This window comes from Epinephelus moara, chromosome 15 (genome assembly GCF_006386435.1).
Source record: "Epinephelus moara isolate mb chromosome 15, YSFRI_EMoa_1.0, whole genome shotgun sequence".
NCBI classification, from domain to species: domain Eukaryota; kingdom Metazoa; phylum Chordata; class Actinopteri; order Perciformes; family Serranidae; genus Epinephelus; species Epinephelus moara.
In genome coordinates this window covers 4,235,893-4,262,385 of record NC_065520.1, presented here as the reverse complement: position 1 = coordinate 4,262,385, position 26,493 = coordinate 4,235,893, and the positions used below count along the sequence as shown (strand labels likewise).

The 26,493-nt window shown below is 41.8% G+C and overlaps 1 protein-coding gene across 10 annotated transcripts in view; it reads left to right on the top strand.

The window, feature by feature from the left end:
- The window catches only part of spega (striated muscle enriched protein kinase a), a 123,355-nt gene that overhangs the window by 45,385 nt on the left and 51,477 nt on the right, over positions 1-26,493 (top strand). For 4 of the 10 annotated variants that reach the window (XM_050062943.1, XM_050062944.1, XM_050062945.1 and 1 more), the window contains 9 exons: positions 7,445-7,487; positions 8,386-8,420; positions 9,408-9,506; positions 14,922-15,072; positions 16,245-17,135; positions 17,334-17,770; positions 19,460-19,606; positions 22,640-22,822; positions 25,070-25,233. In XM_050062943.1, the coding sequence (XP_049918900.1) occupies positions 7,445-7,487; positions 8,386-8,420; positions 9,408-9,506; positions 14,922-15,072; positions 16,245-17,135; positions 17,334-17,770; positions 19,460-19,606; positions 22,640-22,822; positions 25,070-25,233 (2,150 nt within the window). Of the gene's footprint in view, positions 1-3,372; positions 3,789-7,444; positions 7,488-8,252; positions 8,421-9,407; positions 9,507-14,921; positions 15,073-16,244; positions 17,136-17,333; positions 17,771-19,459; positions 19,607-22,639; positions 22,823-25,069; positions 25,234-26,493 lie in introns of those variants that run through there. The other 6 variants (XM_050062950.1, XM_050062946.1, XM_050062948.1 and 3 more) reach the window with 5 other exon arrangements.

The window sequence follows — 26,493 nt, the reverse complement described above, 5'->3', positions numbered from 1 at the left end:
AGGAGAGGGAGGTTTGTTAAAATAACAATTGGAAACTGCAATCCACCGCATCTAGGTTTGTCTTTAGAGAACAAGGACGACTATGTAAATTTAGATCTAGTTTGGGATGCTGTCAAGATGAGAAATACAACTTGTAGCTGGGTGATAATGATCAAATAAAAAGGGAAAGAGGAGAAAGAGATAATGACCATATTCCAAATCATTCAGTGAGCGACTCCCGATTCACGGCAAGAGTAAATCTCACATATTGATTCTGTGTTTACAAGGCCATAAACAGTAACATGCCTCATTTAACAATGTTAAAAAGCACATCGTTCAGCGGAGCAAGTCAGCAGTCAGGGATAGAGGAGCTTTGCTGAAATGTGGACGAGGATTCTGGGCAGTTAGCTGCAGAGTGAGATCTGGGTCTGCCCGTAATTATTTTTAGATTCATTTGATGGAGGAGGTGTGGGGAGCACAGATGTGTCTGAAAGGACAATTAACGTGTGTCAGAGTGTATTTTAGAGACGGAGGGAGACAGGTTTGAAGGAGGAGGTAGATGGATGGTGGGAAGCAGTTACGTATTCTCATCACGTTTGCTCAACAAATCAGACATCCTGGAGGAGAGTGTTTTATAATATTCTCTTTGTCTGATTTATACAGGCCTCTATGTGAAAAAGGATATCAGTATTATATCAATAATGCTTTAGTGAGATAAAAATACTGTATGTAGCTTCATAAGGTGACAATACATACCTATTTGTACCAGTTTCTAGCAGTGACATGGCATATATCTTTGTTTACTGTTGTCGTCAAGACAAAATGATGTTCTGAGGCACTGGAAAATGAGCATTTTGCCATATTTTTCATCATTTAATAGTACGGATGTCACAAGAACCAACCCTTCGGTACCAAGGCAATGCCATAAATCTGAAAACGTGATGGTACTTGTTATTTTTCTTGCACCATCAGCACCATTGATGTAATCAGGGCTTTTCACACTGTGCATTCCAGGAGCGAGAAAAAACAAAGGGAGCAGAGACCTACATCTACTTCTCGCAGTTGAGTTGCAAAAGTCCCTGTAGTGTCCAGTATTGTTCCAACAACAAGCCAGTGCATCCTTTCCATCAGATGATGGATTGCTTGCTCACTGGGTTAGGATCTGATCAGAAGAGACGAGGGTGCCACATTCAAAATTCTTTGTAAGCTATGTCTGCAGTCTTAATTTCATAATCAATTCAATTCAATCAATTTTATTTATAAAGCCCAATATCACAAATCACAATTTGCCTCACAGGGCTTTACAGCATACGACATCCCTCTGTCCTTATGACCCTCGCATAAGGAGGATATCTACTCAACCCCGAAAGTCTTACGATGACTTTAAAATCAGGCTGTTCTGTCAGGTTTGTCTGGAACAACTGGGGAAGAAGCCAAAAACATCAGTGGGCAGATGAGAGGGCCATTGAGCAACTTGATATCAGGGGCGGGTGTCAGGGGGATGTTGTCTCTGCAGGTGCAGGTATCGCCCCATGCCCTGACCATAACTACTGTAAAAATTCAATTAATAGCCCAGGCTATTTGCTTAAATCACTGAATCAACAGGCCTATATTTGGGACAGGCCTTTAATTCATTCCCTCCTCACAAAACTGTGGCTCAGCAAAGATGGGAAATACAAACCAGTATGAATATTACTTCTTACTATGACATCAGTCATCATAGTTTCGTCTATGTTCTTACCGACTGGCAAGTAGACAGAGGTCAGACTCCACTGCCTTTGCCTGCTTCTGCTCTTGGAAGGCACAGCGTGAAAAGCCTCTATTCTTCCAGACCTGACTGGACACCATATATGCCTACAAGTGTTCTAGTCTGCTGTTAAATGCCAAAGACGCCAACAACACGTGGAAGATGACAACAAGTCCAGCTACAGCGACAGCTCCGTCTTCACTTGACGAAATGTCGAAAGCGTTTATTTCCTGAGGCCTGTGTGTTTTTTACATTTTTTGCAGTGGGAAGTGTGCGAATTTACAATATGATACAAACATGATGATACAACTGGTCGCTGAGAGCATTCAACTTTAGGTCAAATGCTGTGCTCCTCACTGTCAATTTTTTACCTCGCTGTCCAATTGCAGTGGAAGGGGGCGGGACAGATAGCCAACCGCAAAGACCAACCGTCACATGTTACATGTACAAGTGCTGAACATCAACATCAATGGAGGAGAAATATGTTAATATACTGTAGATCAGTGGTTCCCAACTGATGGGTCGTGGTCCAAAAGTGGGTCGTGGGTCCATTCTGAATGGACCGCAAGTGACTTTTGAAATTTTAAGTATAGTGAATTTCTGGCACAGAGGTTTTATTTTGAAGTGCTGTTTCCTGCTGTAGTGTGAATGACAGCAAACTAGCGCGACGACATGGCCAAACACAAGTACGACACTGAATGTATTAAACTGTGTGGACATGGAACTGATGACTAAGGAGAAATCTGGACCCTGTGGCTGGACCAGTTGGGAACCACTGCTGTAGGTTATATATTGATATATGTTCTCATGAACCCATAAAGACGAGGACTGTTGGAAGCAGATCATCAGGGACAGATAGTAAAATTTAACTTAGGTATTGAGAAACGTGGAATTTTACTGGTATCGACTACTTGACTAAATGATTTATTTACAGTAAAGGTGTTTATTATGGCTGCTGCTTGCTGTGTACCTGAAGCACATGCATCGTGCTGTCATCCAGTAGGTGGAACATATTTGCTCTTCCAGTCCAAACAGCCCTTGGCTGCTCGAGGCTGTGGTAACCTTGACCCTATCACTGGTTAAAGCTAACAGACATGGAATAGAGATAAATAATTGATGGCTCAAGGGGTTTGCTGAGGGCTGCTACCTTCCTTAGAGGGGAAAACAAAGAAAACAGGAGAGTGGACTGAGAGGCAGAGGGCCTAAAAATGATGTCTGGATTTGTTTATGTTTGTTTTCAGGAGGGTTGCTCTAAGAAAGCAGATATATTTCACTCACCCTTCCCCCCCTCTTTAGCCATTTCAGCCCCTTTATCATAGCATCTGTGCCTCTTCCTCCAGCTTCTCTGCTTTGCCTCCTCCCTCGTGAATCTTTTCCCCACCAACCTCTCTTGCTCTCGCCTCCACTCTCTGCTCTCTATCTCTTCTCTCTGACTATTTCTTTGCCTCATTCTTGCTCTTTGTCCGATCATCTTACACTCCTGCTTTTCAAAAGATATGCTCTGTTGAAGCCAGTTGTTTTCTTCCTCATTTTTTTCTTCCTCCTCCTCCTCCTCCTCCTCCTCTTATTCACCACTCTCATCACTGCAATCAAGACCAACACACCCCTTCTGCTCAGACTTCCAACCCCCACCTCCTCTTGTACAGAGTGTGTTCTCGATTGAGGCAGAGCGGGCAGAGGGGGGGAGTTGGACAATCCAGCCGAGAATTGCCCCTCTAAAGGCAACGTCTACGTCAGAGAGGGACGCTGTTCACATCAGCGGATACACACTCAGACACAAAGACACCTGGCTCCGGCTTATTTGCATCCTCTCTCTCTTTCTCCCCGTCTTGCCGCCAGACTGGAGCGTAAACACACCCACGCACAAAAGGCAGCTGAATCCCGTTTTGAATCTTGATTTTTTTTGTGTGTGTATGTGTGTATTGTTGTTGTTGATGCCACACCCTGGGCTTTTTCGGGTTGTAGGGATGTTTTTGTGAGCTCATGCCACAGGTAATCGCACGCTTGATAGGAAGCACTACTTAAAGAGATGAAGAAAATCTGGTCCAAGAAGAGATTTCAGGTGAGTTTGCTCCTTTTTGAAAATAGAAAAAACAGCCTGCTTTTAATGTTTGTGTCATGAACGTTAATCCAGATTGTTTTGTGTAGAAATAAGAAGGTTTTTACATATTGGCATGTCAGGCCACACCCTTTACCTGATAATGAAAAGCAAATGTGTTGGTTTGTAACAGATAACAGTGTTAAATTAGGAATATTTTGCAGGAGATACAGTGATTACTACCTAGACATACAATTTTATGCATTCAGTTCTGTTGGGAAAAAGCTAAAAGAGCAAAAGTATGGATAGAAGATGATGCTTGCTGTTTTCCACCTTTTGTTGTTTATTATCTGTTGATGAATTGAGGGCAAATCAGGACAACGTGACAAAGAAAGTCAGCTTAGAAAAACTGTGGTTGCCAGGTAGAAAAATGTATTTTCGTACAGTATACGCAACAAAAATCATCTCTTCAGACGCTCATACGTAAACACTAAAAAATACATTTTAATGGCTTCAAACAGGCAAAATTTCTGCTGTTACACATTCTGTTTGTTAAATATGTATCTTGGTATTGAAGTCATGACAGTTTTGCGATAGAATAGGTCATTCTTATAACAGGTTTCACAAATTGGGAGCAGATGAAAAGTGTGTCAGTAGGCTACACTCCATGGAGACATGAGGATCAGGGCAGCCAGTCAGAAGGGCTACAAAGTGAGCAAGGATAAAGCTGATTTCTGATGGCTCCTCTGAACGCATCAATATCAAACCCTTGAGACTTGTTCGTTAGCTCCCAGCAGCAGGTCTGTGAGAATAATGCTGGTAGGATTTGGATTATACCCATAGAATATTTTTTGAAGTACTTGCCAATTGCAGCCTGTTCAAAAGGATGCCAGTTGTGGCTGGCTTTTGCTGATATGATTGCCTTGAGGCCATAACAATGGAGATCACGACAAACGATGGAAGCTTCTAGCGGAGTCAAACAGCAGTTCCCACCAGGCAACAGTTAATCAAATTGCCTGACACAAAAACATTAACCAATGGGGAGTGCGCAGCAAACGCGGGGGGAAATGAGTGTGAAATGAATCATTTCACTTCGCACTTTTGCTACTTTCGCTTTTCAGCCGCTGCAAAGCAGTGAGTCATTCTGAGGAGCTCTCCTTGGTGCTGATTGACAGACTGTCCAAGAAGCAGTTTTACCAACTGCTTTATCAGCAGGGACACTTAATGGAACATGGCCTCCAGAATTTGTCACATCTTTATCTTTTAAGAGATTCATCTTTGTTACAGATATGGCTGGGCGATGATTCCATATTATAATTTATCAACTCTCAGCAGAATCTCATCCTGATACGATCGGATTATGTTATAGTTTTTCAAAAGTCTGTGGTCCAGATTGAAAATTTGATTAAAAACTGACTTATTGAGTTACTGAAGGCTCCAAAGCATTGAATACCAATTAAATTATTTTAGACCAACCGATTGGTCGATCAAGAGAAAATAAATTGGGACTATTTATCGACAAAATAAGACATTTGACGGCGCCAGCTTTGACTGTAAGATCGATAGATAGATATCTATTATATAGATACATAGATATGACCAGATATCATCTAGATTTTGATATTGTAAGATCGTAACTGGAGTTGATCCACTACCTTTACCGGTATCAGAAATGCCTCCAGTGCTGCCTAAAATGCTGGATTGGGTATAGGCAAATAAGCAAGTTCGATGCTACCTTATTTATTAATAAACTTTAAAACCTCCAGAAGACCTTGACGTGGTATTCTACATCAAAGTACTCTATTTACTATTTTTAAAATATCTCTGGGAGGCTGCAATCTAGAAACGTACTCTCAATGGCCTCAACTTCGTCACTGTTGTACCTTTCCAACAAGCTCTAGTACGATCATGGCCCTTGAGATGTTTTGTTATCCAGCATGAAACAGCAACATTTTTTAGAGGCTTTATAAAACTAAATAATCTTACAATTAATCTCTTCTCTAAAAAACTAATCCCACTTATCAATGTTGATAGGAGTTTTTGTTGTTCTTAGCCATTAATTGAAGCCTGTTGAGCACAAGATGTAGCCCATGTTGCATTGGTTGAGTCTGTTGACAAATCAGAGGCTTTGTTGCTGTTGTTATTTCACTGTGTTACCAATGTTGTTTGACTTCCTGACATGGAAACGGGCTAGTAGTGTACAACTGTTAATTTTTTTGTTATTATTATTATTTTATAAACACAAAGGCATCAGATCAGAACTCAATATCGTCTGATACGCAAGTATCAGAATTGGTTTCGGGAAAGAAAAAATGGTATCACATCCCTAATCATAACTGTTCTCTTTTTGTAATTATCCAAATTTAGCATCATTATATCTACATTACCAATGATTATTTCTCAAATTTCTCATGTAAATATTACTTACATGCACCTGAAATCAACCCCACAATATTGTCGCAATTTTGATTTTGAGGTACTTAGTCAAAAATATTGTTATATTTGATTGCCTATGTATCGCCTAGCAAAGCAGCAAAAAGCACACACATCCACGAACAAAAGCCCCATGACAATTAATGACAACTGGGAGAAAAACCAGATGTACGAAGGTAACTGGACACAGCGTTGGAGGCAGGACCTTGGTCATTCCTTTGGAAGTTGCTCAGTGGGTGATAAGGCTAAAAATGTTGAAGTGCGGCATATAAAGTTATCGCGATGATGGCCACTGCTTCTGCATCATTGGGCCCATAGAACAAGCGCACCAGACGCTTTCGCTGGCCGAGCTGGCGTCTTCTGGTTTAGCGCTCTGCTAACTTGAACAGGAATAAAATGATTTAATAGTGCGACTCCTCTAGACCATCTAAATGTTATTGGACCAAACTGATCAAATAAAGTGAAACAAATCATTTCACAGGGGTTGTGAAGCTAAAAAAAACAAAAAAACAATGTATACACTGATTTACAAATGCTCTTTCAGTCTAAGTCCATGGGAAAAAGTCTTCCTTGGCTCAATGGCATCACGCAATGGAATCTGAAACTGTAATTCCACAGTTTGGCCACTACGAAAATTGTCTTCAAAGCTCAGCACAGTTCCTGGGGGCCTGGAGAAATTTGTAAAAACAAGACGTCTTGAGTTGGGATTATTTTGTCACACATACTGTTCCTATTGTCAGGAATAAACTTACATGCTCATGTATTGCCATACAGTTCCTGTGCACTTAACTGAAGAGGTTTGCACATTGTAAAGAAACTATTTGTTTTAACTTTAAAAAGTTAGTGTTCGGGCTGCTTTAAAATTTTAAGTTGACTGAATTTGAAAAGACAAGTTGAGGTAATTTTGTAATGATTCAACTTATCTTCTTAAATTCAGTCGACTTAAATTCTTAAGGCAGCATAGACACAAACTTTTTTAAGTCAAAACAAATAGCTTCTTATCACATTTTATCGTTCTTCCTTTTGGATAACATTTCTTCACACACAACGGTGATTTCTAAATGGTGACAAATCCAGCTTGTTGAAAGTCTTCACGCTCTCCGCTACTTAAAGTTAAGGATGTGACAACAACAGTGCTTTTGGATAAAAGGGACCCTTGCAGTTTGCACTCCAGTGTTTTGTGTATAACAGAATCTTTGGCTGTGTTTGCTGTTGAATAATGCATTGTACCTTGTATCTTGTTTCAGAGAACTGGGCATTCCACACGGACATTTGGCAGATTTACCCATGGTGTGTTGTCAGTATAAGCTTTACACCAATTCTATTGTAGTCTATCCTTTTCTGTTAGTAGCCTTATGATTTTCTCAGGCCTCTTTTTCTGTTTGTTTTAGCCTCAAACAGCATGTGTTTCACTTTGATTTATTCCTCTAATAACTCTTTTATATATGAAAGTTGCTGTAATAGAACATCTATATTGATATCGTGTATTTATATTTTTTTACTGCTTGACTGCTTACAAGAAGAGTGGGTTTTATTATTGTACATCCACCCCCACAAAGCAATATTTTTGTAATCACGCTGTTGATTCCCTGCATAAAATCCTTGAGTGAATAATGTGTGGCCTCGATGGTTTATGGTATAATATTTGGCAATATTTGTGCGGTCCACGATCCAAGCCAAACCAGAGGCTCGCACGTACTCCACTCCAAATCATATTTACATTACAATACAAGCCATACGCTGTGAAATATATTCCCTCATAATTACATTGCTGAGTTGATTTCCCTCTCCTGGTGTGCAAGCTATTTAACTTCATTTGACACAGATGGGTGGATCTACATAATCCACACCCAGGAAAAGGCACACATGCTGCTAGCAATGTAATGAGTTAATGGTGATTGTTCATGTTACACTGGCTTTCTTATCATTAGGCAGACCTTCTGGAATTATCTAATCAAGATCTGACTTGATGGGAGGCGCAATGAGGTGCAACCTATTTTGTGGTTGTCGTCCTCCTCCTTCACGAGCTCTCTAACCAGTAAACATATCTGTCAGCCACCCAGCAGTTTGGCTGGTGATTTTAGACTCTAATGGGTACGAAGAGGATTGGTCGTGTGGGTGAGAGAGATGCTGGTTTCCATAGTAACGGTGCTCTCCCGTCTGCCCTCTCTTGCTGCCACTATGGAAGTGAAGTTTTCCGCTCCTGCCGAAAGCAAAGCTATGGTAAACCTGCCTTGTCTTGATTCATCTTCTGATGTTTTTTTCCCTCTCCATCCGTCCCTCCTTGACTTCATCTGTTCACCCCGCTGATGTAATGTGATCTCAGCTGCAAAGATATGGTTTCAGGCAGTTTGTTGTGACCCTGTTATATCTGTTTTATCTATCTCTCTTAGTCTGCTTTGTCTGCACCCATATTTGTGTCTGTATCTGCTTTTTAATGTTCCTTATTAAATCAAGATCTAAATAAAAATGGATGTTGTCCCTGCACATTTTTGTGATTTGAGTTCCAGTTTCTTTGACTGTATCTCCCTTTTTTTTTTTTTTCATTCTATAAATGTTTGACATTTTCATCACGGCTGCACAGAAATATCACTGACCCTTTGAAAAGTTTACCCAGTAATCATCTCATAATTTTGTTGTAAAATGGTGATGATGTGAAAATTGTTTCCAAAGGGATAAAGATCATTTTTAATACCTGCTTTTCTGGCTTCACTTGGATTTTCTCAAGCCTTATTTAATTGCTTGTCTGTTTCGCTAAGAGGTACTGAATTTTAGAAAGGGTTAAGTAATGATTCTAGCAGGTGACATGGGTCAAATCAAATAAAAATAAAAGGAACAAAGTCTAACATAGGAAACTAAGCTCACCCTGCTGTTTTGTAACCCAAGTCAAACGATTCCAGACCCGAAGAGAGAGCATCTATACATCCCCCTCCCCTCCATGTATCAGCCGTGTATTTTTATAAGCCGCAGCTGGCTTCATGTCACGCTCGAGCTTCAGCCCATTTCATTTCACTCTGGGGGCCCTCCGCGGCTTTTTCCAAGGACCCATCAAACTCTGTGCCGCTAAGCAAATCTGAAATGTCATTTTCACTGGGACTCTGTTGTTGTTTTCAGCCTCTTTTTCTCCTCCACCTCAATTTCTCTTTCCTGAATTTCCACCCCCTTTCTCCATCTTAACTCATCTCTGTGTTTTACTGCTCTTCATTTCAGACTCTGAGACCACAGAGGATGAGACCACAGAACCTCAGATGGAAACCAAAGAAGGGCCCGGGAGGCACCAAGACAAGGCTGGACGGAGAGGACCTTCAGGTATCTACAGTAAAATCTTGCCTACATTTGCTCTTCGAACATTTCAGCCATTTTTGTCTTTATAAAATTGATATTTATATAGTTACAAACAGGCAACACTCACAAAAGATGATCCAGTAAAAAGTAAAGAGTCCAGAGTGCAGCCTGCACATATTCAGTAGCTCTTTAAGCCTTATTTATGAGGTGGTAGTCAATATGATTTACTGTGGCATCAACATCGCTGCCAAAAACACACTTCTACAAAATTATGATTCAATGCGGATTGATAGATTTAATGGAGGCTTGTTATCAGCTTGGCCCAAGACGTGCATTGGATAAAATCCGATACGGCAGAATGCTTGAATCCCTCATGGTGTGATGCAACAGTGTGACACACTGCCCTAGTTTCAGCGGGGAACCTGTCTCAGGTCTGGGTCTCACTGCGTGGCTCTGCAGGGAGCATACAGCCTAGAAAACTGGGACTGTTTCTGATAGATGAACGAGGTTGAAGCTAATGGCATCAATTATTTTACTGTTTTGTGTACTTTGCCAATTTAGTTCTGTTAGGATATACATGTAGAGCATTAGGTTTTTTCCCCTCCCAGCTTCTCCAGTTTGAGGCTTTGCCACTTTTCTGTTTTTTATCAGTGTTAGCTGAGTTTTTTGCATGTTTGTTGGGTCTGACTTGGGAAAATGTGATAGGCTTTTTTTGTTATTGTTATATTGTGATATTATATTGACAATACAACTAATTAAGAAAATGATCAGCAGATAATCAATGATAAAAACAGTTGGTAATTGCAGCCCTGTAGTTTTTTATTTTGTGTGATGTAATTCATATGTATTTCTATAACTGCAGTCACAGGGTTTGGTCCATAGACTCTAAAATAATGGATGTAACCAGTGATGTCACCCATTTGTTTGTGGACTCTGGTTTTGGCCGTCGCCATCTTGGTTATTTGGATCCAGAAGTGACCGCATTTGGACATCTGGGTGGAGTTAACCTTAACGCTAGCTGCTAGCGTCTAGCTTCGTTAGGATGGTTCATTCATGCCTGTGATTAACTGTAGTGCTAAAGATCATTTTTGTTAGCGCAAAACAGGATTCAAACTATTAGAACAAAATGTACTTGCTGGAAAAACTGAACATCCCATCAACCATCCCTGGTTCCCAACCTTTCTCCATTTTTATTTTGTGCAGAATTTTCATGTTCTCCCTGTGTCAGCGTGGGTTTTCACCAGGTATTCCGGCTTCCTCCCACAGTCCAAAGACATGCAGGTTAATTGGTGACTCTAAATTGTCCGTAGGTGTGAATGTGAGTGTGAATGGTTGTCTGTCTCTATGTGTCAGCCCTGTGATAGTCTGGTGACCTGTCCAGGGTGTACCCATCTCAGCTGGGATAGACTCCAGCCCCCTCGCAACACCCAACGTGATAAGCTGTCACGGAAAATGAATGAATGAATCTAAAACAATAAATTAAAAATTAAATGTAACAATTTCATTTCATGGGTGGCACGGTGGTGTGGTGGTTAGCACTGTCGCCTCAGACAGCAAGAGGGTTGCCGGTTCGATCCCGGGTGTGGGAGCCCTTCTGTGCGGAGTTTGCATGTTCTCCCCGTGTCAGCGTGGGTTCTCTCTGGGCACTTCGGCTTCCTCCCACAGTCCAAAGACATGTAGTTTGGGGACTAGGTTAATTGGTGACTCTAAATTGTCCGTAGGTGTGAATGTGAGTGTGAATGGTTGTTTGTCTCTATGTGTCAGCCCTGCGATAGTCTGGCAACCTGTCCAGGGTGTACCCTGCCTCTCGCCCGATGTCAGCTGGGATAGGCTCCAGCCCCCCCACGACCCTCAAGAGGATGAAGCGGTTAGAAGATGAATGAATGAATAAATGAATTTTTTTTTACAGAAATGAATGAAATGCTGAGATTTAGGCCAACTAGAAATAATAGTAATAATAATTTCTTCACCCATTTAAATCAAGAAGGCCTCACGACCCTCTGTGAAACTTTGGCGACCACTTGTGAGGGTCAGGACCCCCAGGTCGGGAGCCAGTGCCTTTAAGGGTCTTAAGTACAACCAAATGCCCAACAAAATGTTTTAGGCTAAAAGTCAGCTGTAACCAAAATGTTACAGTTGACTTTCGTAAACGGAAATAGCAACAACCACAGCTACGCCAATACTCTGTGAATATAGGGTTATGTGAAAGAGCCCATCTGTCACTCAAATTGGCCCCGCCCTTAATTAGGCATCATGTTAAGCCCTAATATCATTTAAACTTCTGAGTCATATAAAAATTCACTTCAGTTTGTGTTTATTTCTGCTGGGAAGTTGGTCATTTTAACATAAGCGTCTATGGGAATTGTGACTTGATTTTGGCACTTTGGCGTTGGCTTCATTTTTCATTCCCAGAGCTTGCTGCTTAGTTTTGTTACACAAGCACAGTCTTTCATTCATTCCTTTGAAGTCCATGTTGCTCCTAAATCAGGAAAGACTTTCATGTCAATGTGAGTTTGAGCTGACTCCAGCAGATTTGTAGGTCAAAGTTCACTGCTGCTGACACTTTGAGTTTTCTGCCAACAGAGGCAAATAATGTGTCTGGTATTGTTTGTATGTGTCCCACCAACCCATTTACTCTAATAAGACTACTACTGTTTAATATTTCTTCTTCGGCTGAGGCCAAATCTGATTAAGTCCACAGACTGCACGTCATATTTAAGGGGGCAAAGAAAAGTTGATTCACTCAGTCATGAGCTCTTAATGCAAATGTCTAAAATGCGAATGTAAAAGTGATTTCCTTAAGTGGCACGTATTACCCAATTATAACCTAATGAGTCTTTTCCTGTCAGCATTGACATGTCAAATGAATGCCTGAAAGAGTATTTACTCATTTGCTAAAGTGGTGCTGGTAGGCTGGCGTCACAGAACCTGCATGCCCTCAGCACCCGTTCCTAACCAGGCAACAGGATGTCTGAATATAGATCCGAAATATTGACACCCTTCTCCTCTACCAGAGAGACATTTTATATTCTTCCCTCCCTGTACACAGTGTTTGCACTTTCTAAGCTTTCGTGTTGGCGGGCTGACTACGCCCTCATCACGTCCCTCCAGAGACAAGCAACAAAAAAAAAAAAAAAATAGAAAGAGAATATCAAATGAGGGAGGGATGAGGTGATACATCATTTGTTCTCTTCAAGGAACAGATTCTAGATGCCTCAGCTGCATACAAAAACTTCAATGCTTGCTTGTTAAACAAGAGCAGGATGCGTTTCCTTTCTAAGTGATGCATTTCTGAGGAAGATTCAGTTTTGTGTCACTCCAGGCGGACATTGTTTAGATCCAGCGAGTATGTATGAGACAAGACTTTTGTGAGATCTCCATTAGTGTCAAAACACGGCACTTAAAGCCAGATGTGCCTTCAAGTGAAAATGAAAGCTTCTGCAACACCTCGCAGAGAAATGAAAACACAATTTTCAAGCTCAAGGCCTTGAAGTGTGTTTTCCCTCAGTGCCCCCTCTTTCTTATTTCCCTTTAAGAGGAACTGATATAGTTTATTTTCTGATTGTGGCGCTGACTCAGTATCATTTGTGATTGCAGCAGGACTCGGTCGTTTTATATCCCCGACACCATCGCTGTTTCAAGGTTTCCGTCGTTAACGTAAGATGCTGACTGCTCTTTCTTTTCGCTGCCAAAGCATTCCTGTCTCCGTTGCTCATCACTAAAATGTCAATCATTACCTGATTTGCGATGGGGGAGGATCTTTTTAAGTGGTGCACACTCCACAACGTAGCCCTCGCCCGTTCTGTTTCATTTCCTGTTCTCAGGCAATCGATAGGCTCTTTATCCGTCTTACCCTTTTTTATGCTTAATGATGTTCCTGCGCTCACTTTGACGTCAGTATCATTTTCTACCAGCTCAGGATTCTTGCTCTTTGTATTGCTGAATCTCTCAGTTAATGAATTAATCTTTTTACATGCTTTTTTAGTTTGCATATGCAAGGTATAACATGCATAATACAGCAATTAAAAGAAAATATAACCCGTGATTATCCATGCTTTCTAATACATTTTATGCTTTGAAATTTAAAGTCTGGAAATTGAAGCGCCAGAGAGTAAGGGTGTTCCAATAATAGTCAGTTCACAAAAGGTTCGGCATTAAACCAAAATGGACTAATAAGTTTAATCCACAGTTAATTAAAAAACTGACCTTTCAGTTAACACTATTGAAGCACTCAGTTTTCTCTGCCTGGTTTTCAAGTTGATGAGGTTCATCTTTGTCAGGATGAGTCTGGTGATATTCTAAACCAACCAAGAACTGATCCCACTATCCAAGCACTGCCTGTGTAGCCACACTGCTGCACCTCGTGACATGTTCCTTAATTACAAACAAAGGCACTGTAGTTTATTTTGAGTCAATCCCACATACACCGCCCGGGTGCTGTAATTACTCACTAGACCACCAAATGTGTATTAATCCACAGCTTAATTTAGTCCCCAACAATGCACTATTTAGAGTAACCGATGGACTCTAGTGTTGTCTGCGCTGTGTTGATTTAAAGAGGCCCAGACTGTGGATATCTACAACAACTCTGATATAACTCGAGCCACTGCACAAATTAAGTGACACAGGAATATGTAAGCATTAAATGAACTTAGAAACATAGCCTAACAGCGCTAAAACACAGAAATTACTATGAGAGCAATGTTACTTAACTCTCCCATGGAGTACAACAGCAGAAAGGGGAGAGGCAACCCCTTTATAAGTGGGGTACAAACATTTGACTTTGCCACACATATTACTGCTGTATTGACCCTGTTACATTATTTCTGTTTGAGGACAGATGAGTAGGCACTGTTCATCAACTTATATGACATATTTATGAATATGACAGCAGCAATAGTTGAACGTTTCCACGGCAACGAGTAAAACAGTCTCGAGGGCTGTCTATCAGCTGCTTGCAGTGTCTGTCCTTGCAGACTTTACATGGTGACAATAAAAATGTCACACTATGTACAACAGAAGTCCGCGAGGGCTCAGTCATAGGGTGGACATTTGGATAGAGCCAATAACGGCAAAAAAGTTTCTAGCTTCCAGGTTTACCTCTGAGGTTTTGGCCCACTGAGGATGTCAGTGTTCCTCCCCTTGGCTCCACCCATGAGTACCTGCTCAGCTCATAGACTTTACATTATGATGACATCACAGGTTTTTATATTGCTTTTCTCAGCTCGAGGAAAGTTTTACAAATTGAAACCTCCATGGATCAAAACTTTATAATAGAGAGAGTCCAAATTAAGCTTCTGCAGTTTGAGGTGTCCTGTCAACAGTTTTACAGACCTCTCTTTTATAAATGTGGTCTATGGAGAAAATGATAAAAGATAAGATTGGTCATATTACGGTCTAACATATTTTTGGTCTTTTCTCTTTCTCTTTTCTCTCTAGGTGAGGGAGGTGGGATGATGGACTATAACCCGGATGCTTCAGATCGCAGGGCCACCCTCCCTGGCGCCTATGACCCTGTAGTGGAGCGAGAGCTCCGTGCTCTGGGCTCCCGCCCTCCAGGACCCCATTTGGACCCCACAAACCCTGCCAGGCAAGCCCTCAGTGGGGCTCCCGCCGAGGGGGCCCCCCCTGTCCGTCACTTGGGTGTGGAACCGCTGATCCGGGCTTCTCACGCTAACCTGGCCCGGCCTGTTCAGGGGTCAGAGGAAAGTGTTTCTGTAGGCAGCGACTACTATGGGAGCATGTTCAGCCTCTACAGAGGGAGGACATTTTCGATGCCATTATAGCACATGGCATTTTGTTTTAGGATTCAACTAAAAAACTAAAAAAAAAGACTGGCCACAAACCCCAAATTGCAAAGACTCTAAAGACAAGACGATACATCCTCCATAGACCCAACTCGCAAAAATTGTACTCCATCTGTTATAAGTCACAAAAGTTATTCATTTAATTTACTCTACTTTTTTCATGCAGTGTTGTTACCTCCCATTTTTATTTTGATGTCACACTTTCCTTCGACTCAGTGTTTTTCTTGCTGTGAGTGTGGTTTGGTTTCAATCTAACAATGATTACAGGACTTACAAAATATCATTGTTAATATTTCTTATAGCCATTAGAGAGCTCAAAATGGTACAATTTGCTAATATGTATTATTCAGCACTTCTGAAAACTGTGATTACTCTTTTTAGTCACTGCATGTTTTCTAGAGCAGCCCCTCACTTTTGGATTAACACCATATCTTTATAAGTTTGCTGTGGCATGCATGGGTTGCTGGCTTTGATCCGAGCTAATATAAGCATGAATGTTCTCACAAATTTATAATCATGTGATTCACAGGTTCTTTTTAGGCATGTTTTTGTATTTAAAGTTGAAGCGGGGGGATTTTTTCTGGCATTTTGTAAGAGTTCAAGTTGTAAAGCTGCAATTTTGTTGCTACAACATGCCTACACAATACCCAGTTATTACTGTTTTAGGGTGTCTTCCACTTCACCACAGCTAGATTAAGTTCTTAAGAATGTGTGAAATCTTACATGTGGGCAATTTTACTTCTACTCCTTTCTCTGCCATTTCATTTTACACTGTCTGATGTGTTGCTCTCTGAAAATGAGACACAAAAAGCACAGACAAAACACAAGGAACTCAAAGACAAAATGACACAAATGGACGTTCATCTGATCCTTTATTACTCTTCCAACGTCTACAGCAGCTGCACTAGAGCTCTAACTTCACACCTCCATTTCCCCTCAATCCTCACCCCTCTAGGACTCAAACTGCTGACGAATCACAGGGGCTCTCCTCCCGTGTCCCCCTGTCTTCTCCCCAGCCACCTCCCAGCACACACAAAAACACCACCCCAGACCAAGACCCGGATAACACCAAACCGTCAGATCCCCAATCCTCTAAGACAGACCAGGCGTCAGGTGTTAACAGCATTGTCATGACACCCAAGCTAGCTCGTGCAGGGCCCAAGATCTTCGACAAAGTCCTCGCTTTTGAGGAGCGAAGGGCCAGTGTGGATCCGCCAGGAGGAGTAGGATCCGTATCGGGATCTAGATTGGGACGAGCAGCTTCCTGTGACTCAGACGACAGCGGAAAAAAGACAGGAGGCCCAAGCAAAGACGGGGAGCGCATCCTGCAGGGCGCAGCCCAGAAGCGAGCAGCATTCAAGCAACGGGCCTCTTCTTTAGAGGACAAGACAAGCTACTCCCAGAAGGTCCAGAGCTACCAGAGCAAGTTTGCAGAAGAGCTCCAGAGGATCAAGAAACTTGTGGGGAAACCAAGCTTGAAGAAGGCGTATTCCACTGAGCAGCTATCGCAGAAAGAGAGGCTGACCACAGGGAAATTAGAGCCCATTCCTCCCCAAGTGGTTAAAAAGTTGGAGGCAAGGGAGCGAGCCCTAGAGGACAGAAAAGTTGCAGAGAGAGACGGGGACGGCAGACTGCAGATTTCTCTACAGGCCCATGGCAAAGGTCTGGGGAATCGAAGTAACAACCCTGAAAAGAGTAAGATGACACAGCCCGATTCACAGGGGAAACCAGTGGAAAGCTCATCACGAGGAAGCACAGGGAAAATCTCTGTTACCATGGAGACGGCACCAGTTCACCAGTTACCAGGGCAACCATTGCCAACAGCCACAAGGACAAGCCTCGCCAGGTTTGGAGAAGATTTTCTTTACTGATGAATTTGTGTGCTTTTTAAATCATAAATATGGCTGTCTTGTGTATTTTTCATTGCAAGATCTGTCAACAAATCTGGACACATAAATTCAAATTCATTTTGCACAACTTGAAATGTAATATTTATTCCATGCTTGTCACTATTGCATAACAGTTTTCTTGTCTTTGCACACAGGGAAACCCTACAAAGCTCTCCAGCAGCTGAAAAAGACACACTTGTTGCCACGTCTGAAAAATCATCATCTCCCGTCAGAGATCTGGGGATGTATTCAAAAAGGGAGATAAAGATGGACAGTAGATCACCAAGCCCAAATGGGAAGAAAGTATCACCAATAACTGTGAGGGAACCGGGGTCCCAGTACCCACCCAAGCCCCCCCGGCTCACCCCATCACCCACTCCTTCCATCAGCCCTCTCCAGAAGAGGAGGAAGGCGGAGGCCGGGCGGACTTCTCCAGCTTTGAAAGTGAAAATTCCCACCATCCTGGTGGAGGATGAACCCATGGAGACAGAATGTGCTGCAGACAGGAGCAACGAGAGAAGTAGAAGGAGAGAGGGGAAAGTTCGCAAGAGCAAGAAAGGCCGCTCTGTTCAACCCAGCTCTCCAGAGGAAGGTAGGACATATTTAATGATGACTGGAGATAAAGGTCTTGGTAAAATGTAAATTAGGCCAAAACAAACAACAGCTACCAGAGATGAATGCCAATGCATATCAGTTCCCTTACTGGCCTCAAGCTGCTGGCTCTGAAAATACTTGGACTGAACCAACGTCAATGAAAAAAACCCAGTCTCTCCAAACAAAATCAAAGTCTTTTGTCTTTTGGGTTTAGCTTTTTGATTTTAGGGGTGATAGAGAATATTTCGGGCTATGTTTGACTTGATCAGGTCTCTCTGGCAATTTCACACAACAGTGATCACTGCTTGCATGGCCAGCCTGGATTGGAGTGAAGTTGGAGTGCCATATTCAAAATATCCCCTCAGAAATCTTCTTTGCAGAAAGTATGTCCATCTTTTTCTGGATTTGGTGAACCCAGCTTATGAACCAACTTCCTTTAAGTACTGTATTATTTAAGATTATAAAAATTAAACACAAAACTTGAATATTTGTGATGAGAAAAAATGAATTATTTTCTAAGAGTGAAAGAAGATGAGTTTAATCGAATGTGGAAAATATTGATTAGGTCTAGGGATAAAGACTTCAGCACTGTATAATTTAATAAACAAATAAGCAAATAGTGACCTCCATTTTACAGTTGTAAGTTTGGATTTTTTGGCTGTATGTACAAAGTCAATAATACCAGCCCCTAAAGTCCTGTAAGATGATATTCTCATGCCTCTGCGTCGGCGCTCGCCATGGCTGAAGGCGACATGTTTTTGGGTCTGTCTGTCAGTCTGTCCATCTGTCCATTCTTCCAAAGACAATATCTCAAGAACACCATTATGGAATTTCTTCAAATTTGGTACAAAATCCAGTTCGACTTAACAGTAAACTGATTAGTCTTTGGTAGGCAAAGGTCAAGGTCACTTTGACCTTGTCAGTCTCATTCTCGTGAATGCGATATCTCAAGAATAGCTTGAGGGAATTTCTTCAAATTTGGCACAAACATTCACTTGGACTTGAGGATAAAGTGATTAGATTTTGGTATCAAGGGTCAAGGCTACAGTGACCTTGTCCATGTCATTCTCATGAATGCAATATCTCAAGAATGCCTTGAGGGAATTTCTTTAAATTTGGCATTAACGTCCACTTTAAGAATGAGCTGATTAGAATTTTGTGGTCAAAGGTCAAAGGTCAAGGTCACTGACCATCACTCAAGAATTGGCCCTTCTCTGAGTCCTGCCCCCTGATGCAGACTGGCCAATCATAGTGTTGCATCGGGCCAGCTCAGACCAGGGTCCGACAACAACATGGCTGTGCTCCATTGACTTTAATGCAATCGTTTCAGATTGCCCGGGGCAGTCTATTAATGATATTCATTACCTGGAGAGGCTGGAAGGAGATAGAACAAATAAACACAATAGCACTAAAACAGCCACTACAGAGTGATCACTTCAAACACATAAAAATGTAGATATGGATCTAAAACTTAACAAAAAAAGTAGTACAGGCATCTATTATATTGTCCACTATGGAAAATGAATCCAATACACAGACTTGCCGCAGGGCTCAGACTCATTGATAGAACTCATTTCACATGGGGACCCAAAAAAAGAAAGTAGCCCATTACTAATTTTGGGGCCTGACCCATTTATGAAAGCAGTTAGCAGGACAGAGGCAGTTAAAACTGACCTGTTGTTTTCAGGGGGCTCGTCCGATGACTCCTACTTGTCCGCTGATGAAGAGTCAGCTGAGAGCCCAAGGTTTGAGAGGCCTCTTGTGGACACCACCGGATGCAGCGGCTCGGAGGTCACGCTGAAATGTATTGTCACTGGGAGCCCGTCCCCTACAGGTACAACTGAGAACATGCTGAAGTTTTGATTTGTTTTTTGCCTCTATCTTGTTTCCTTGTATGGAAGCTGAGAATGGCCATGCTCATTTCCTCTTACTACATTGTTTATCAGAGATCAGGAGTGCCATGCCAGCATGCATAGATGGCGTCTTGACAACTGTAGCAACTGATTTAAGCTGACAGTGTCACATCAAGGAGTACCCCTCATTGATCAATACATCAGACTGCACTTTAATCAATAAAGCAGGCAGAAGTTGTCTCTCTGTTATGTTGTGTTCACACCAAACTCAAATTTTCATGTCATGTTACTTGCGCAAGTTTGAACGCTACAATATTTTGTGTTGACTCGCTTCATATGCCCGAATAACTCACATCATACGCACATGGAATCAGTGTATAGACTTCTGCCGGTACGTCCACACCATCACACGTCCCCGGATCATCTCGATGCTGATTAGCTATCGCGGCGCACATTGGTCACTGAAGTTCAGATTTTTCCACTCGCGAATAAAATTGAAAAAAGAAATTGCACTACTTTCTTAATGAATGGCTGCTTAATTTGCATCATTCGTGTCACATCCATTGCGCCGTCCGGCGGGAATTTGCCCCTAATCGCGTCTTTACATTGACTTTACATGTAATTCACTCTCGCAAATTATTTTATTTGCCCCCAGTGTAAACACTAGACATAACATTCAGATCAGTTCTTGTCCTTTAAGGCAAAGACTAGCCTGGCTGCAACTTCACAGGCAACAAAAGCCATTTTCTCCTGATGATTATCTTATCTAAAGAAACTGGCCATTTGTTTTCTGGCTTTGTTAACTTGAGATACACAATAATTAAGTCATGACCCCGAGATAATGGCATAACCTGGGGATCATGGCGTTCTCGGCTTCCACATTTTTGTATGTATTTGCTATATTTATGCTTTTTTTGTATATTTTTATTTCTTTATTTTGAAAATTAGAAATAAAAATTGTGAAAAATAAGTTTAAACAGTCAATACTACAAAGTCCTAGGTTCGTCATACATTTATAGAAGGGTATCGTTCTATTTAAAACAATAAAAACAGAACATAAATGAAAAGTTGTTTACAATAACAATTTAATAGTGTAAAATGAAATGGTGCTGAGCACGTCTCAATTGGTTAGCTTTTTGACACCTAAAAACCATCTTACTTAAAAACCATATATATAACCCCTACCTCTGCATGCCTGTCGCCAGACTCCCTCTGCACCTTCACTGGACCCTACCTTGTTATTTTTAAAAAAAATGTTATTTATTTTTTGATAGTTGTGGTGGAGTGTTATGCAGTGAGAAGGAGGCACCAGACACAGGATTTGGGATTGTGGATGCGACCTTGACTGCATTTTATTTCACAGTAACATTGTTTTAAGAAATAAATCTCAACTCAAGCAATAATTTACATTAAAAATAGTACATTAAATGAAAATAAACATAACTGTCAAGGCCAACTAAATACAACTCTCTCAAAGGAATAAATCACCAACATAAAACATTCATATTCTCAAGTAAGCTTAACAGTTAGCAGAAAGCTAATGCTCCATCCCGCTAGGCCAGGGGTCTGCAACCTTTGCCATTAAAAGAGCCATTTTTTACCAAAAATAATTTGAAAAAATCTGTGTGGAGCCGCAAAACATGTTTGAGCCTTATAACCAAGGTAAATAGCCTATTAAGTCTAAATTAGCGTTTGTTAATATGTTTTACCACAAGGTGGCCACTGTGCAGGGCACTATTAATAATTATCTGGTACTTACATTTTGTAGAGCTGGCAGTGAGAGCAAACAAACCTGTCCACGCACTACTACATTCTCTATTTTATTCAATTTACTTTTTTGGATTTGGCATCCATAGCTAACCAGCCACTGCTATCGAGGTTCAGCAACATTTGGATTCATAGAATGAATTTACATAGACTTCTTTTCTCAAAGGCTCAAGGAGCCACTGGACAGGGGCTAAAGAGCCACATGTGGCTCCGGAGCCACAGGTTGCCTACCCCTGCGCTATGCTAACATGGCATCATTGTCTACTGGCTAGCTACACTCAAAGCCTCACCTTAATAACATCTTCAAAGAGTAATAAACAAAAAAACAAAAACAAAAAAAAAAAACAGTTAATTTATAGTCAAACTCATGGTGGACTGTAGCCTGATATGTTAATAAACAGCAACAGTGAACAAATTACCAAAATGTGTGGTTTTAGCACTAATATTGTCTGTTGTGTCTCTACTGTTACAATGCTAAAAACATGGCGTCTTAGGCAGAGCAGATTCCAAAGCTATGGTGTCCTTCCAGGGACAAACTGTGTGAACTGCCGCAATCGGTGCAAAACATACAGCGCAACAGCACCTCCCACTGGTTTAAACAGGTAGCTGCCTTACATATACATATGGTACATATGGTTAAGTGTACGCAATATTTAGAATATTTTCACAGCTTTACTTTGCTGTCAGACGGCCGTTCTGACAGGGAACTGAGGCTGTTATCTCGATAGTAATTTAATAGTAATTTGATTAGCAGAACACGGGTCTACCGCTACATCAGTCAGTTAGTGTATAGGATAAGGCAGGAAAAAATTTAAATACAGCATACACTTAAGGTGATTTTTTTTTTCTTTTGTAGGTGGCTAAAATATGTGTTCTATCTTTAAATGTCACAAATATGGCTAAAAATGTCAAGAGATATAAACAAGTTTGCAGATTTTACATCTCTGCAACTGAAATCAAAGTGATTCAGTCTACAGCACTGTGTTTACTGAACAAATGCAGTGATTAGTGTCCTCCTGCAGCAGAAAAGACAACTACTTTTGTGTGAGGAGATAAAAATCTGTTTAAAATTGATCTTTTTTAGAAAAATCTCTGTCTTTTTTTAAGTTAAAATCTGTATGAACCAAAACCAGTGAGCTTTATTCATTCCTGGTCTTGGTACGATGGAGTGTGCTGTGCCTGTTTTTCTGTGGGAGGTTTTATTATGTTTGTCATCTGTGTGAATGTGCTTCCCTCTGCCTCCTCAGTGACATGGAGGAAGAATAATGTGGAGATCCGGCGCGATGCCTTCCATGTGGTTAAGGCTCAGGGTGAGAAGCACAGTCTGGTGATAAAGCAGATGAGGCCGAACAACGCGGGGTCGTACTGCGTCACAGCTGTCAACACAGCGGGCAGAGCATCCTGCAGCGCCACGCTCCATATCCAATCAGGTGAGACAAGGCCAAGAGATGGAACGATATCCCAACAGGCGAAGGGATTTGCTGTTAGATTTGGTGCTACAGTGACACATTTACAAGCATGTACCAGAAATTGAAATGAAGACAGAGTCGTCGTCGAGGCACATGGAAACATTGCTCTCCTTGAAATACATGAACATGTTGACTCACACACACACAAAACTCGCTTTAATCCACTGCCAGCCCTCCTCCGCCTGACATTCTGTCTTAATGACTACAAAGGCCTGCTGGAGCTCAGCATCCCGACCGGGGCTCCTCGCAGCGATAGTTGCCATGGCAACCCATTAATTCTTAAAGGCACTGAGCTTCCCCCCTCTGTGCGGATTCAAAACGCAGACCTGCCCCGTCACATAAAGGTCCCCCGAGTCTTAAAGGCAGCCATGGCATTCAGAATCAGGAGTAAACAAAATAAATATTCCTTTTGGAAAAGGTTTCTGTTATAAATGTGCCTGCGGTGGATGTGTGTTTATATTGCACGGTGTCTGTGAAAAGCTTGTACCGCTCCCAGAGTGTTAATTCAGCTCATGTAAATGCAACCTGCACTTCCCCGGTTTTGTCAACAAATGTGAGCGTACACTCTGGTACTGTCTCTCTAGCAGCACGCGGCCTGTGTTGCCATATTAGGCAAGTGGAGTCTAACTTGCAGGAGTATTTTTAGCCGCCCTCTTGTTCTCTCGGGTAATTGCAGTCTGCTTTATGTCCCTGTGCGAGATTACTGCTGCATCTCTCTAGATTTCACGCTACAGGGCTTGGAGTTGGGAGATTATGTGAGTCATTTTAGCGGCTAACAGCAGATTTTTGGCAGGGCAAGCGAAATTAGAGGGAGAGAATGACTTGTTGGCTACAAAGGGTGTCAAATGGTGAAGGAGATTAACACTGTGCTCTTGTCATTTCTGCATAAAACATCAAAAGAGTTCCCAGCTGTTACATTTCACAATATTATCATCCTCTGCGGAGTCTAGTAAAACAAAAACACACTAAAAATGTTAATGCACATTTACTTTTTAGACTTTTTAGATGTGTGAGCTTCAGGACGTCAGGAGTGTTATACTCTATGGACATAACAGTGAGAGGATGAGACCGAAAAGGAAGGTTAGCAGGCTCGGACTGTGCAGCAGTTGTGCAAGAGTTGGCAGGTCTGTGTAAATACTCCTGGGACTGATCCCCTGGTGCACAGACGCCGCTCAGAGATGTGACTCTAGGTAGGTTATTTTGTTATTTTTGCTTTTTAATGCCCGCATGCCAACAATTCCTCAGAACACCTGCCTACTTAAGACAAAGAATCTGTCATACATTGTTTTTCTGTGAAGAAGACATCTCTTAATTGTAATGTTTTATTGCTATAAGTCAGCCTTATATGTGTGTGCATGTGGACAAGCTTAAATGACTTCTTTCACCTGCAGCTTGCAGCAGATGACCCAGTTCCCTTTCTTTTTAGACTGTTGAGTTGGTTTAATAGCAGTACTCATGCGCTTTTATCTATCCACTCTGCCGTTGTTTTCTCCTCAAAAGAGGACATGTCTTAATTCTGTTCCACGGATGGATATTATTCATTTGACAGTGTTATCTGCTTATGCCAGATGTCTGAGTTTTACAGAGAAAGCAAGAAGCAGGGAGAAAAGGAAAGCGACAGGGCAGAAAGAGAAAGACAGAGGAGTCTAAAGAGAGGTACTGTAGGGTGGCAGTGTTTTATATTTCTCTATCCAGCGGTGAATTAATTCTGACTTTAGCAGACGCTGCCAGGAGTCGAGACACAGCGTCTGCTCTGGAACTCCATGGGAATAAGCGAATGATTGGGTCAGGGATTAAGGGATTAATTCATTATCTGTTCAGTTACGGTCACTTCAGAGAGGTCCCCGCGCTCTGTGTGTGTGCCTGTGTGTGTATACATGTGGGTGCACATGGCCCACTCATCTCTTAACTCACCGCTCTATGTTGCCAACTGCTCATCCTGGCAAAGATGGTCATCTCCAGAAAAGCAAGCAAAGACTGTAAACATCAGAGGCCTGACAGATTGTTCCTATCCAAAGGTTTAACAAGCCACCCTGGTGCCATGTTAACCATATTTCAAAGAGATTTGCACTTAATTACAGAAATTAAGAAGCGTGCAAATCAGAGTTGACTTTTCCATGAACCCAAGTAAAAGTGAATTAGATGGAGCTGATGTCTGCTTGAAAGTCGATTACGCTTATGTCCAGTACCACTCTCCTTTTCTCTCAGAGCCAACCCACATGCAATGTGGGGAACCAGCCGGGGCCTTGGAAGTCAGCAGTCCGACCGAGCCAGACGAGGAGTATCTGAGCCCTCAGGAGGAGGCGATGGAGCTCGGGGAGTCATCTGCTCCGAGTAAAAGAGTCCACTTCAAAGAACCACCCTCATTTCAGGTAGGCCGGCACAATTTATCAAAATATTATGGAAATCGCCACATGGCCATGTGCAGTAATTAAATTGCCAGAGCAGGAGGGTAAAATGTGTCACAACATAGTTTTATAAATGAAGCATTGTGGTGCTGCAGAGACGCCCCAGCCTACAAATCATATTCCAGACATCAGAGAACATACTTGTTTGGTACAGACCCCAGTATAAATCACATCATCTTTTTTTCCAGTGAAAATGAAAAGCAAAAATTACCATTCCCAATATCTGCTATAATAATCACAATATCATTTTTTTGCATATCATGCAACCCTAATATCAGATTGGTGAGTCTCAGAAGCAAAATCTGGATTTTTTTTTTTCAAGTCTGGATACACACATCCCCCAAAAATCATGCAATTTTTTTCAATTACAACTCAAAATAGTAAGCTACAGGCTAGATGTTGACTTGGGATGAACTCCTTTGCTATTTGTACAGTGGGCATTTGTAATGGTACATGTCCACAGAGGCAATGGGGCACGCTGGTTCCTGCACTTGCCACTCGACATGTGGGCTCAGGGATTCCAAGCCGTACTAACGTGGCGCCCCGTTTGGAAATTGTCTCCTATATTACAGAACTAGCTCACCGAATTGTGTTTTTGAAATCATCTGAGCTGGGAAAGAAGCTATGCAGTTCCTGAATAGTCTTCATTGTAGATCTACAACAAGTGGTTTTTCGTGGGTTTCCAGAGGCGACGTGTCACGCTGGATGGCCCTGATTTGCATTAAGTAGCCTAGATTCAACTTTATGCAAAAGAGGAGCAGACACACAGTCTCTTGAAAAGCATTGGGGTGCTACCAGAATGCATTGCACAGCTGCTTGCATAGACACTGAATGGGAAGCGTGGAAAAGACAGATCCTGTGGATACGTACCATGACTCTTTCATCACGCTGTCGTTAGAAGAGGTTGATAAATGAAGCCGTTTTGGGCACTGTCATGATATGATGTGACATGAAGGACAGTTTTGCATCCAGTTTGATTGACTGACTGCAAGTTTTTTTGTTGTAACTTGTAAGTTATTTTCAAATATTTTTTAATATGTTAAAGTTGGTTGCTTAGTGGATGGTGCCGGCGCCCCATGTATAGAGGTGATGCCTCACTGCAGCGGTCACGAGTTCGACTCTGCAACCCTTTGCTGCAACCCTTTGCTGCATGTCGTCCCCCCACTCTCTCTCTCTCCCCACCTCACACTCTTCACTCTGTCCTGTCCATTAAAGGCAAAAAAA